This window comes from Tursiops truncatus, chromosome 2, assembly GCF_011762595.2.
Source record: "Tursiops truncatus isolate mTurTru1 chromosome 2, mTurTru1.mat.Y, whole genome shotgun sequence".
Taxonomy (NCBI): Eukaryota; Metazoa; Chordata; class Mammalia; order Artiodactyla; family Delphinidae; genus Tursiops; species Tursiops truncatus.
Window position 1 is genome coordinate 143,137,984 of NC_047035.1, and position 13,097 is coordinate 143,151,080.

Consider the following 13,097-nt stretch of genomic DNA (forward strand, 5'->3'; position numbering starts at 1 on the left):
ACTGAATCCCAGGCCTCAACTATTAACTCTCTGCTGGCGATTCTCAAATATTTACTTCCAGCGCTGGCCTTTGTCCTGAGACAGAGCAGAATGCCCCCCTGCCTGAAGGGAAGGGAGGTGGATCAAATACAATGTCCCTTGCGCCCGCCTTGGTTCTCAGTGCTGGCCCTGACCTCACGCCTCATTCCATCTTCCAGTGATCCTGGAAGGGGGATATTCTTGTCCCCGTTTTATATCTGAGGAACTTGATAGTAAAAGTTAAGTAACTTGTCCAAGGTCAAGTGAGTGGGGAGGCTATGAATTTAATACTGTTATCTGTGATGGATAAATTCCAAACTCAACGTGTCTAAAACCAAATTCGTTATTTTCTCCCCTCAAAACCTTCTCAGTAACTCAGTCGTCAGGTAGAATTCTAAAAACTATATTCCCCTCTGTTGCCAATCCAGTGACCAAAGTCAGGATGAAGACAAATTATGAAAAGGAGTGGACGGTGACATGACAAATTCAGCTAAAGATCTAAACTTACTTCTGGCAGTGACCGATTAGCTTGTTGATCATGCAAACTGTGGATTCGTTTCTACACCTGGAAGATGTCACCTATTTTTTTTAAATAATGCATTCAAAAAAGTAGTTACTGAGCACCTCTTTTGGACTAGGCATGGAACCTCTGGGGGTGCAGAAGGAGCTCATAGTCCAGTTGGGGAGGCAAGGAATGTATACAAAAGTATGGGGAGACAAGCAGAAGCCAGGTCTAATTCTGAGTCATTAGGACACAGGATGTCACAGCAGATGAGGCAAGAGATTCAAGGTCAGGCCAGGGTAAAAGCCATGTGGACAAAGGCCTTCATTTGCTATGAGTCAACTACAGCTATATTTGCATGTCAGACAGACACACGTTCTAGGCAGACTCTCCCTGGACCTCCTCATGCAATCTGCAGGCCTGACTTAAATATGTAAGTAGGTGTTGTCTGCACATGGATCTCTAGGGAAAAGCCATTCTTAGCCAGTGAGATTCAATGCATTCATCTTATAGCAGAGTCTCAAGTTAGTGCATCATCGTCTCCTGCTGGGGTACGTCTAGGACTACCACAGCCGGCCCTGGGGACCCACGGCAGGTCCCGACACTCAGATCTGACCCTTGGCGTGTGGCTATATGCAACGGCTGAGACAGGTATCTATACAAGAGCTATAATTGGGTCTGGCGGTCCTGATACTAATGATCAGAATTCCAAGGCTGCCAATGAAGAGGCCCTAGTTTCACAGCATCTTAAACATCAATATCGTACAAAACAAAGGTCTCCATCTCTAAGAGTCTCCTCTTGAGTACCGTTCCTTAGCCCTTCTTTGACTCGATCATAAGCTCTAATCCCTCAAATTTCTCCCAGGCTAGAATTCTGATTCTGTAAGTCCCATACCCAAGCACAGTCCATCTGGTCTTCAATTCCCAGTGTTACAAGCCCCAGAATCCTGGACCTCCTGACCATCCTGCTTTTATCAATCCCCAGCCCCCAGACTTAGGTGAGAAGAACTGCCAGAGGAGAAGGGGTGGGGGTGGGGCAGGCGGTGGATGGATCCTCTTCCCACCACGGAGACCACGGCTCTACCCAAACGGCCAGAGCACCAAGTACCTTAAGTCCCCTACATACGAACCCTCAAGTTGCGAGCTTTCAAAGATGCGAACCAATCACATACGTTAGTTCACGTGTCTGGTGTATATTGTCACATGCGTGCATCCTTTGCAAGTGGCTGTGCTTCTGTGTACTTTACTGTAGGGTACTGTACAGATTCCAGTAGCACAGTTTCTTTATTTCAAGCCCAGGATGTGCAGAGTCAAGCGTAAAAGCAACGGTGATGTAGCTGGTACTACTGTACTTTTCAAGGTACTGTACTGTAAGATTAAAAAGGTTTATTTTTTGTTTGTCTTTTATGTATTATTTGCGTGAAAAGTATCATAAACCTATTCCAGTACAGTACTATAGAGCCGACTGTGTTAGTTGGGTACCTAGGCTAACTTTGTTGGACTTATGAACAAATTGGATTTACGAACGCGCTTTCAGAACTGAACTCGTTTGTATGTAGGGGACTTACTGTACAGCCTAGAAGACGGAATTCATGATGCTTCTCATCAGAGTCTACAGATGAGCCTGAGAGGGCTCAGAACCCATTAGGTCTTGGAAGTAACATTTTTTCTCTCTAAGGAGCTCGAGACATAGCATATGGTGCTGCATAGGGAAGACCAGCAGGGAAGAGTCCCAGAGCTAAGGACTGAGGTCAGGATGAGCTACAGGTCTGAGGAGGTGGAGGGGGTGAAAGCTGTCGGACGTTGTATCAAGGGGTTAGTTAGGCAGCGGAATCAGGAAGTCTGCATGTGTGGGACAGGTAGGACCAGAAAACAAAAGAAACAAAAGCAAACCTAGGCACAGACTGGGCAGCAGGGTTTCAGAAGTCAGACAGGGAGCTGGTAGAGCCCAAAGGTGTCATCTGCAGAGGCGTGGATGGACCTAGAGACTGTCACAAGAGTAAAGTAAGTCAGAAAGAGAAAAACAAATATCGTATAATATTGCTCATACGTGGAATCTAGAAAAATGGTGCAGATGAACTTATTTCCAAGCAAAAATAGAGACAGGCACAGAGAACAAATGTATGGACTCCAAGGGGGGAAGGGGGGATGAATTGGGAGATGGGGATTGATTTATATACACTATTGATACTATGTATAAAATAGATAACTAATGAGAACCTACTATATATATATAGCACAGGGAACTCTACTCAATGCTCTGTGGTAACCTAAATGGGAAGGAAATTTAAAAAAAGAGGGGATATATATATATACGTAGAGCTGATTCATTTTGCTGTACGGCAGAAACTAACACAACATTGTAAAGCAACTACACTCCAATAAAAATTTTTAAAAAAAATCTGCAGATCACGTATGTGGCACCAGCAGTTTAAAAAGGAGGAAGAAAACGCCCACAGAGGAAAAGACTTTAGTAAAGAGAAAACTCAAGCAACAGCTCACCTGTAAATTCGTAGAAATACTTGGATGACCCAGAGTGAAGGGGGCAAAAGTCAGGGTGGGTTCTGATAAACACATACTAGAAAACTCAAAATGCAGCGCAGTAACTAAGGCACGCCACGTGAGTTGTTATGTGGAACCCTGGGGGTCAGGATCAGAGAGGGCTCCCAGGTGGGTGGTGTGTTTGGTGGTCAGCGAAGGCTCTGCTGCCTTTCAAGGAATGGTGTGAAGGGTGGAGTGTTTCTGCGTCAGGGAGCGGTGCTCAGTCAACTTTAGCTATAGACGACCATGCCATTCTTTAAATGTTCTTCGCCTGTGGCTGCCCCAGTATCACACTGGCCAGATTCTTCTCGCTCTTCTGTTTCCTTTGCTCACTCCTCTCTCTTCTCCCACACTTACCTGGGCATCCCTCAAAGGTCAGTCCTCACCCTCCTCTGGAATCTTTTCCTATGTAGTCCCTTGTTGAACTCTCCCAGTGCCAGACCCTAGCATAGCACAGCGTCTGTTCTATAGTAATCGTGCAGTAAATACGTGTTAACGGAATACACGGGTGGCGAGGGTTTCTACAATGTGTTGATTCACTCCCGATATCTCGCCTCTGCTCCAGCCCCGGCCCCTCTCCTTTCTGTTGATATTTCTCCCTGAGCATCCCAGCACTGCACACTCAACACCTCCCAGACCGGACTGTTCCTAGTCTCTCCCCACATCTTTCCATTTCTACCTATCACTCTACCCTCTACCTCACAGGCTTAAGAGTTAGGATGAACTTCAGTCTTTGCCTCTCACATAGACTTTGTCACTAAGCCCTGTCACTTCTATCTTGGAGACGGTGTCCAGAGGATCACGTTTCTGACACCATTTTTGTTGCTCTGTGGTGGCATCTTGTGGTCAGTTGATCAGGAGCTGCCTGTCGGTTCAGTGTAATGACCATTGCCCCATGATGAACATCCCCACTGGTACCCAGGGTCTGTTCCTCAGAGGTCTTCCTGGAATCCGCACCACCACTGACTGTCCATCCCCATGGTGCGTACCTGCTCCAGTGGGTCCCTGACTGCTCAAGCTACTCACCTGTCCTGTCCTATCCTTTTGGTTCCTGTGTACCATTTTATATGGCTGGTGAGCGGGTGGGTATCCTAGCTCCTGACCACTGACCTCGTTTCCACCCACCGCTCACTCTGACTCCTGCTAACTGCTTCCACTTAGCAGCTTCCATCCTGGCCTCTCCCTTCTTCCCAGGGCAGAACCTGGGAATCTCCAGGCCTAATCAAGTCCCATTTCTGACTTCTCCTCTGCTCTCCCAGACCTGCTTTCTCCCCGGTTCTATCTATACAAGCTGCCACACTCATGTCACTCCCCACGCCAATCCATCCTGTAACTTCCCATCAGGTAGATCTTCCAAAAAACTTTTGTTGTGTTACTTTGCTCATCAAACCCTTCGGCAAATCACCAGCCCTGGGATAAAAACCCATGTCCTTAGAGTAACCTCCACAATGTGGCCCCATCTTACTATTCCAACCCTTTCTTTTCCCTCCAAGTAAATCTTCCGCTCCTGCGATTAGACTCCCCACTGCCTCATCACAGCCCCTGAGCCCCTGCCTGGACTGTCCTCACTCCTCCCCACAACCTAGAAAACCCTGGGGCCCTTCAGGTCCATTCAAGTCCTACCGCCTTCAGACACTTTTCCCAACCACCCCAGTCTACCTGTGGGGTTTTCTTTCCTGAGCCATTCACTTGTGCACCAGGTCAACACGAGGTTGTATGTGATGAACCGTTTTGTGGCATGTCCTATGTTGTCAGTGAGATTCTGAGCTCCCCAAAGTAAGTAAAACTGTTTATCTCTTTGGGAACATTAACAATACCCAGGGGACTTCCCTGGCGGTCCAGTGGTTAAGACTTCGCCTTCCAATGCAGGGGGTGTGGGTTTGATCCCTGATCGGGGAGTTAAGATCCCACAAGCCTTGTGGCCCAAAAAAACAAAACATAAAACAGAAGCAATGTTCTAACAAATTCAATAAAGACTTTAAAAATGGTCGTTAAAAAAAAAAAAACTAAAACAATACCCAGGCTCAGGGATCTGGAGGCATATCTTGCTTTGAATGGAATGTGATTCTGGCCAAAGGCTGTTTCTGAACAAATTAAAACTAGATCTCAGATATAGTTATCATTCCAATGGATAGACAATCCACTCCAAGTTCATCATCTTCTTGCGGATCTGGACAGGAGCAGAAACGACCTCTTCACTGCAAACTAGCAAAAATGAGTCAGTCCCTGAAGGATGACAGTAATATGTAGTGAGCACTCATGTTGTTTTAGGCATTACGTAAGATTTACTTAAAACACGACACAAGGAACTGAAGTCTCCCAAATTTTGCTAGGGGAAAGCCACGACCCTGAATGATTACTTTCCATAACAGGCAATGCCGGGTGTATAGCTACCCCCTTGGAAACCCACAATGTTTGCTCCCTGCCTCTTCCAAATGTCTAGCATCTTCCTGCAGTCACCAGCTATGCTGAGCTCAGGCTGACAACACAAATTTAGGTTTTGGTTCCCACTCAGCATATAGGACATGTCCCCAGGAGCCTCCACAGCCCGTACCCAAGGTACAGCAGCATCAGCTGCAAGAGCAGGAGTTGAGGTAGGAGGTGCCCACGGAGGAGGCCGGGAGCGCCAGGGGGACAGTGTCCAGCGGGAACGCTCCCTCCACTCATAAGGTAAAACCTGTTTGTTTTTGTTTGAACGTAAGGCTTGCTCTTCTGTCGACAAACACGGCCAAGCCGAGCCTCCCTAAGACACACTGCATCCTGTTTAAGTTAATGGGCCTTGACTTTGCCCTGTGTCAAGGGCATTTCCATTTATCTTCAGATGAAGCATGGCTGGCACGGTTCCACTGACTTTGAAGTCTATATTTTAAATATTTCAGAGCTAGAACTCCTAGTGGAAATATCTTTAGACAGAGAACGAAGATAAATACACAAGGTAACGTGAAAGTTAATTGAAGGATGAGGTTTGAGGATACTGGGAAACCTAATAAGCTTCAGAGCAAAGCCTCAGAGTAAAAGGACTGGCTGGGAGGGAAGCAGGTGGGTAAACACGGCCGGATGAAAACACAGACGGCCTGTGGAACTCTAGCCTTCAGGCACAGAACTGAGAAATCCATCTTTCACTTTCTGTAGCCAAAGCTTAACAAATGTGTGATTTATATTTTAATCATGAGGAAGATAAAAAAGTATCAATCCCCTGGAACATGCCTATTTTTCCTTTTGAAAAACACATCTTTGTAGGTTTAGACTTTTTAAAATGTTACACTGATGTTTCACAAACAGATTTCTATTGGTCGTTAACGCCAGTGGCAAAAGCAAAGGAAACACATTTTATTTTTTTGGCCACAATGTGAGGCACGTGGGATCTTAGTTCCCCGACCAGGGATCGAACTTGAGCCCCCTGCAGTGGAAGCGTGGAGTCTTAACCACTGGACCACCAGGGAATTCCCAGAAACATATTTTAGAGTGAGTACCTGCTGCATTAGCACTGTTTGAGACAATTAAAAGTTTTAAAGGTTAGTGATGTCAGTTGATTTGCTTCCTTTTTTCCGACCGAGGGAACTTAGTTAAAAGGGACATTTAAAAGCAAGATAATGATATAACTGTGCAAGTTCCAAAAATCTGAGCATGCTCAAGTATTCTCTCAACACTGCTTATAAAATAAAATGCGCCAATGCAACATTAAAAGTAGCCTCCTTCAACGAAATAGTGCCATTTGCAGAGCGTGGCAGTCTAATCGCAGGCGGTAGGACTTGAATGGACCTGAAGGGCCCCGGGGTTTTCTAGGTTGTGGGGAGGAGTGAGGACAGTCCAGACAGGGGCTCAGGGGCTCAGGGGCTGTGATGAGGCAGTGGGGAGTCTAATCGCAGGAGCGGAAGATTTACTTGGAGAGAAAAGAAAGGGTTGGATAGATTGTCATCAGAGTGAAGTTAAGTCAGAAAGAGAAAAACAAATATCACATAATATCACTTATATGTGGAATCTAGAAAAATGGTAGAGATGAACTTATCTGCAAAGCGGAAATAGAGTCACAGATGGAGAGAACAAACTTACGGATACCAAGGGGGCAGGGAGGGTGGAAGGAACTGGGAGACTGGGATTGACATATATACACTACTGATACCATGTATAAAACAGATAACTAATGAGAACCTACTGTATAGCTCAGGGAACTCTACTCAATGCTCTGTGGTGACCTAAATGGGAAGGAAATCCAAAAAAGAGGGGATATATGTATACGTAGAGCTGATTCATTTTGCTGTACAGTAGAAACTAATGCAACACTGCAAAGCAGCTAAACTCCAATAAAAATTAATAAAAAAAAAAAAGTAGCCTCCTTCACCTGAAGCATCAGTGAATGTAATGGGGATAAATATGAGGTCCTGGGTTATTCATCTTTGAGGAAATGAAGAAGGAAATGAGATTCAGACCAAGCAATAACACTAAAACCAAGCGTAAGTTTAGGCAACATGAATATTATGGTCAGTAAGCTCATCAAAGCACAGCGAAGGGAATGGTCCAAACTGGGGGCCAGGAAATCAGGAAGCATAGAAGTCGAGCTTGAAGCCAGTCACAAGGGAGGGGATATTTGAAAACATCCAGAGAGGAAAGGCAAGAGCTGAAGGGGAGGAAGAGCATGCTGCAAACATGGACGGCAGGCTGGCCTGGCTGGGGCGAGAGGTTCACCTTGGGAAGCAGAGGGCCATCCAAAGGAGGTGGCGCGTACTCTGGAAGCATCTGGGAAACGTGCACAGGGTCCCTGAGAGGATGGAGACGTGACAAGTTGTGCCGCAGGAAGGAAGAGAACGTCTAGACAAGACGTGCTCTGAGTGGCTCGCATCAGGTGTGTATGCGGTTGAGGGTTGGAAAATGGGCACAGAGAGAGAAGTTGAGAGGGATATCATGGGTGGTTGGAATTTCGTTTTCTTAGAACATACGTTCAGCTTGGGAAGACACTGAGTTCCAGGTAACTGTGGAGCATCCTAGGAAGGCAAATACGAGTCAGACTCTCTGGGTTCCTTATAAGAAAAATCTTCCTGGGACTTCCCTGGTGGCGCAGTGGTTGGGAGTCCGCCTGCCAATGCAGGCGACACAGTTCAATCCCTGGTCCGGGGAAGATCCCACATGCCACGGAGCAACTAAGCCCGTGCGCCACAACTACTGAGCCTGCTGCGCTCTAGAGCCCGTGAGCCACAACTACTGAGCCCGTGAGGCACAACTACTGAGCCCGTGCGCCACAACTACTGAGCCTGCTGCGCTCTAGAGCCCGTGAGCCACAACTACTGAAGCCCACGTGCCTAGAGCCTGTGCTCCGCAACAAGAGAAGCCACCGCAATGAGAAGCCCACGCACCACAACGAACAGTAGCCCCTGCTCGCCCCAACTAGAGGAAGCCTGCGCACGGCAACGAAGACCCAATGCAGCCAAAAATAAATAAATTTATTTTTAAAAAAAAAAGAAAAAGAAAAATCTTCCTGAATTGTACTGGGGTCTATGCTAGATAGACAGACGATCCCCTGAGTGCCCCTCATTGTGCCTCCTGCCAGGAAGGCGAGCAGCTGGAAGGAGGAGTCTGGGAATATCTGTCCAGGCCAGCAGCTGCAGGCGTACCTACGGCTGCAGGCAGAGGCTCTGGGGGACCAAGCGGCCCAGGTCCCATGGAGATGGACAGATCAGACACATCAAAACTTACATCTGTAAACGAAAAGATACTGTGCCCTTTTCTTCAACGGACTGTGATGACAATGACACAATGCACAGAACAAGGCCATTCCAGCAGAACATGACTCTCCAGGAGGCATGGTGTGGCGATGCGTGCTCAGTCAGTGGAGCCTTTCCTATAGGTGCTCACGTAGTTCAAAACATATCAAGACATGCATTATCTAATTTTTGTAAAACAGCAGCCACCCTCGGGTACGGTGTTTCATTCTATCCTAGGTTTGAGAAGTTTCCTTCCAAACGGTGGTGCAGGGAAGGGCTTTCTGTGCCAGGTCTAAACGCACCTTCAAAACAACGTCATTCTTTATGACATTCAAGACTGTTCTCTCCTCTACAATACTCTTTCTCTGTGTCAAAGCAAAAATAAACAAGACTTGGCATGATTTAATTTTTTTTAAAAACTACTTTTCAGAGGAAAAGTTACAGTCCTAAAGAATACAAAATCAGGGCTTCCCTGGTGGCGCAGTGGTTGGGAGTCCGCCTGCCGATGCAGGGGACACGGGTTCGTGGCCCAGTCCGGGAAGATCCCACGTGCCGCGGAGCGGCTGGGTCCGTGAGCCATGGCCGCTGAGCCTGTGCTCTGCAACGGGAGAGGCCACAGCAGTGAGAGGCCCGTGTACCGAAAAAAAAAAAAAAAAAAAAAAAAAAAAAGAATACAAAATCAACTCTCTTTAGCTCTGTTACAATGAAAATAGAATAATTTGCTTGAACTTGTTTGAGTATACTTGTGCATGAAATTGTTCTAATGATAACTGGGGCTCTTTTGGCATTCTGTAATTATCTAACATGTTGGAAAAGCTAAAAAATGCTACCTTACCCCCTACCGCTGCATAAATACCTGTGAAATGGTTAGAATACCACCTACCCTACAGTTTTTGAGAGGATTACACGAGCCGGCTTATGTAAATCATCAGGCACAGGTATCTGATAAAAAAAGCCATTTAATAAATGTCACTTCCGTCCATACCAAATACAGATTAAAAACAGACCCTTGACCAAAGTAAAGCCTTCAAGGATCTCCCTATTTCACACCCAAGAAACACAGCCGAGATTAAGGGACAGAGCTCATGAAATCTCTGGGATAGGGAAAAACATTTTTTAAAAATCTAATTTAATTTTCCACTTGAGGGCCAAGGCTGAAAGTCATTTCTTAGAACTAGAAACCCAAGAATCAATTCCTAATTATTTTATCTCACTGTAAGGTGCATTCTCACAACAGCTGTAGCACACAAGACACTAGATGGTAGGTGTGTCAGCTCCGGCTCACACCGACTTGCGAATGGAATTTGACAAAATCCCTTTAGTTCCGACGCTGCAACTGCTGAGATGTCCAGTAGAGATGTTCTGAAAAGATACAGCAGGTCAAAAATGCTCTCTGTCCCCATTAGGTGACCATCCAAGAATGTCCTACTGGAGCTGCAGGTATGAACACAAGCCCGTTCCAGACCCCCTGGCCAGAGTGACTGCTTCTGGGAGAAGCAGCGTTGGAACCAAGACGGGTCAATGGGAGTCCCTCCAGGATGCCTATGCCCTCTTCTGCCAAGCCTGGGGGAAGATCACCTTTGTCACCACACAGAAAGAACCTCCTCAAGAATCACTACAAACAGGAAAGCAAAGCCTCGAGAGAGGGAGCAAGCGAGCTGAGTCCTGAAGCTACCGTTCGTTGTTGGAGACCCGGCACTTGGTCGCGCCTGGCCAGGGGGCTCCCAGCGTTCTGACCTGGGCGGAGCTTACATTGTTCTCTCTTGAAACTGGGCTAACGTGAGTCTTTGGTGAGCAACTCCGAGTGTGTAGTCACGACAGTGTGGCTGTCTGGGGGCGGGGATGGAGGGTGGAGATTTGCACAGCGGGTTAGAGGAGTAGGCTTTGAAATCAGACGACTCAAGGTCTGGAGCCCGGCTCTGCCTTGCACGGTGATCCGACCTCTGTGCAGTCTTGTTCCCTGGGCCGGAAAGGGGTGTAAGTTGCCTCAGGCCTGTGGTGACAATTAAATGAGGTAATGAGTGAAACTCCACGGACTCCCCTCTCCTCCCCCTTCTGGGCTGCTTTCCTGTGTCCACATCCAGACGTGGCACGATTGGGAATTGAACATGACCCACGACGACACCTAACCTGAAACCAGAATGCTGGTTCGCTCTCGCTCATCAGCTAGGGCTTGGCACTGTTTGCTCCCTTAAATGTTTTGTGTACACTCAAAATGGAAGTCTGTTAAATAAACACCTGCCTTGGGCAGACCCAGTGCAGTCCTCTGCCCCTCCTTGACGACATCTTCAGTTCCCTTTTCTCTTCAGTCTAATCCCTTCTTTGTGCCTGTATTTTTTCCTTGTGTTGTCTACTCTTCACTCAGCTTCCAGAACCGTCCATTTTCTCCCCTGTCATCCTTCTTAAAAGCGGGAAGAGTTCACAGCATCGATTATGGAAATAACTCAAACCACAGGACAGGTGGCTGGAAAGGCCCTTGGAGATCACACAGATGGGTCCCTTTAAGATAAGGAAACTCAAGCTTTGAGAGAGGTTAAAACTTAACTCAGAACTGTAATTACCAAGACAGCTGCTGTGAGTACATTATGGCTCCAGAATATGGACAAACTGGCGGAAGAATTATGAATCCCACGAATTACAACCAAGCTGGCAAAAGCGTCACTTAGTGGAGGGGGCGCAGCGCAGCTTCAGAATCAGGCGGAACTGTCAGAATCATGCTCTGGGTTTTGGTTGTCTCGTGCGTCAAAGGAGGCTCCTACCTATCAAGGCTGGTGTGGTGTGTAGCTGCTCGATCATGTCAGTTATCACCCCCTTGTAACTCAAAGGTAAAACAATTTGGAATTAGCACGTCCGGAGCACCAACCTAAGCATGTCTGATATAAATACTGTTTCAAAAAGTGAACATTCTGTGTAATGGGTACATAGTTTTCATCTGGGACAATGAAAGTTCTGGAGACAAGATGGTGGTGAGAATTTCACAGCAATGTGAATGGACCCAATGCCACAGAACTGTCCACTTAAAAGTGGTTCAAAGAATCAATTTTATGTTATATATAGTTGGTCACAAAAAGAGGGAAAAAAAGTGAACAATCCTCTTAAATCTGACTTCTACTAATTATTTCCTTATTACAGAGTACTAGCTCTCCTGAATTCAAAATGAGATTCTTAGGGAATTGCCTGGCAGTCCAGTGGTTAGGACTTGGCGCCTTCACTTCTGGAGCCCAGGTTCGATCCCTGGTTGGGGAACTAAGATCCCGGAAGCCATGTGGTACAGCCAAAAAAAAAAAACAAAAAACAAAAGAAAGAGAGAGAGAGATTTTACTACAAAAATAAATAGTAAATATAGTTTGCTTTTTTTAAATTGTCAACTCTCTAGAATCCAAAGGCATTAAAATCTATCAGTAACATGAAAAAAGATTCTAAAGATATGCATGTCACTAACACTGTGTTCTTCTACAAATCTGGCAGAATATTCTACTCAAGATCCAGCTTCAGGGAAGCTTCAGGGAAGCTCAGTGGCTATTACGAAGCTGGGATCCAGTGACAGCTCGATTCTACTTGAGCACAAAAACTAGGCACAAAGACCTTGTTATCCTTTCCATTTTATCTTTCCACCTTGCCTGGATTTTTTTTTTTTTTTTTTTTAAGCAAAACAAAGAAAAACCACTGCTTAGCACAGCCCAACAGTACTGCCATCCTTCTCTTCTGGACATGAAAGGCCTCCCTCGGGAACATCACGAGAGGACGCCAGTTCGGGAGGTGGTGATGGAGAGAGACCCCTCTCTTTTTAGCTGCACCTTTCATTTGAATAACACCGGGACAGAATTCCAATTCTATATTTGAACACTCAAGGGCTGTTGTCAGACAGGTCGGCTGCCTTCTGAAATATCACCCCCTTGTCTGTCAAGGACAGAGGATTTGGGATGGTAGGTGCCGGATCCAGCCTCCCTAGCCTCCAAATAGCAGACAGCGTCTGTGTGACTCAGATCTTACCCACACGGAGTCTTCATTTCCTTTCTCTCAAGTCAGCCTAAAATACGGCCTTGAGGTAACGTCAACATTACATTTTAATCAAAATACTATGTAGCATGTAAACACAGAGGCAAACGCCATGTCCTTATTTATCGTAAACAGGGAGCCTACCTTTGGCCACTACGAACACTGTGTACCGTAACATTACTAATTCAAACATACCCAGCTCGGGACTTCCCTGGTGGTGCAGTGGTTAAGAACCCGCCTGCCAATGCAGGGGACACGGGTTCGAGCCCTGGTCCCGGAGGATCCCACATGCCGCGGAGCAACTAAGCCCGTGCGCCACAACTACTGAGCCTGCGCTC

At 46.5% G+C, this 13,097-nt stretch overlaps 1 protein-coding gene across 2 annotated transcripts in view; it reads right to left on the reverse strand.

Moving 5' to 3' along the window:
- The window catches only part of ABHD17C (abhydrolase domain containing 17C, depalmitoylase), a 56,901-nt gene that overhangs the window by 14,144 nt on the left and 29,660 nt on the right, over positions 1 to 13,097 (reverse strand). Inside the window, exon 2 of one of the 2 annotated variants that reach the window (XM_019945811.3) lies at positions 9,993 to 10,122. The exons of the other annotated variant lie outside the window; for it this stretch is intronic. Within the exon in view, the coding sequence (XP_019801370.1) occupies positions 9,993 to 10,122 (130 nt within the window). The remainder of the gene's footprint in view (positions 1 to 9,992; positions 10,123 to 13,097) is intronic. 2 annotated transcript variants of the gene reach the window in all.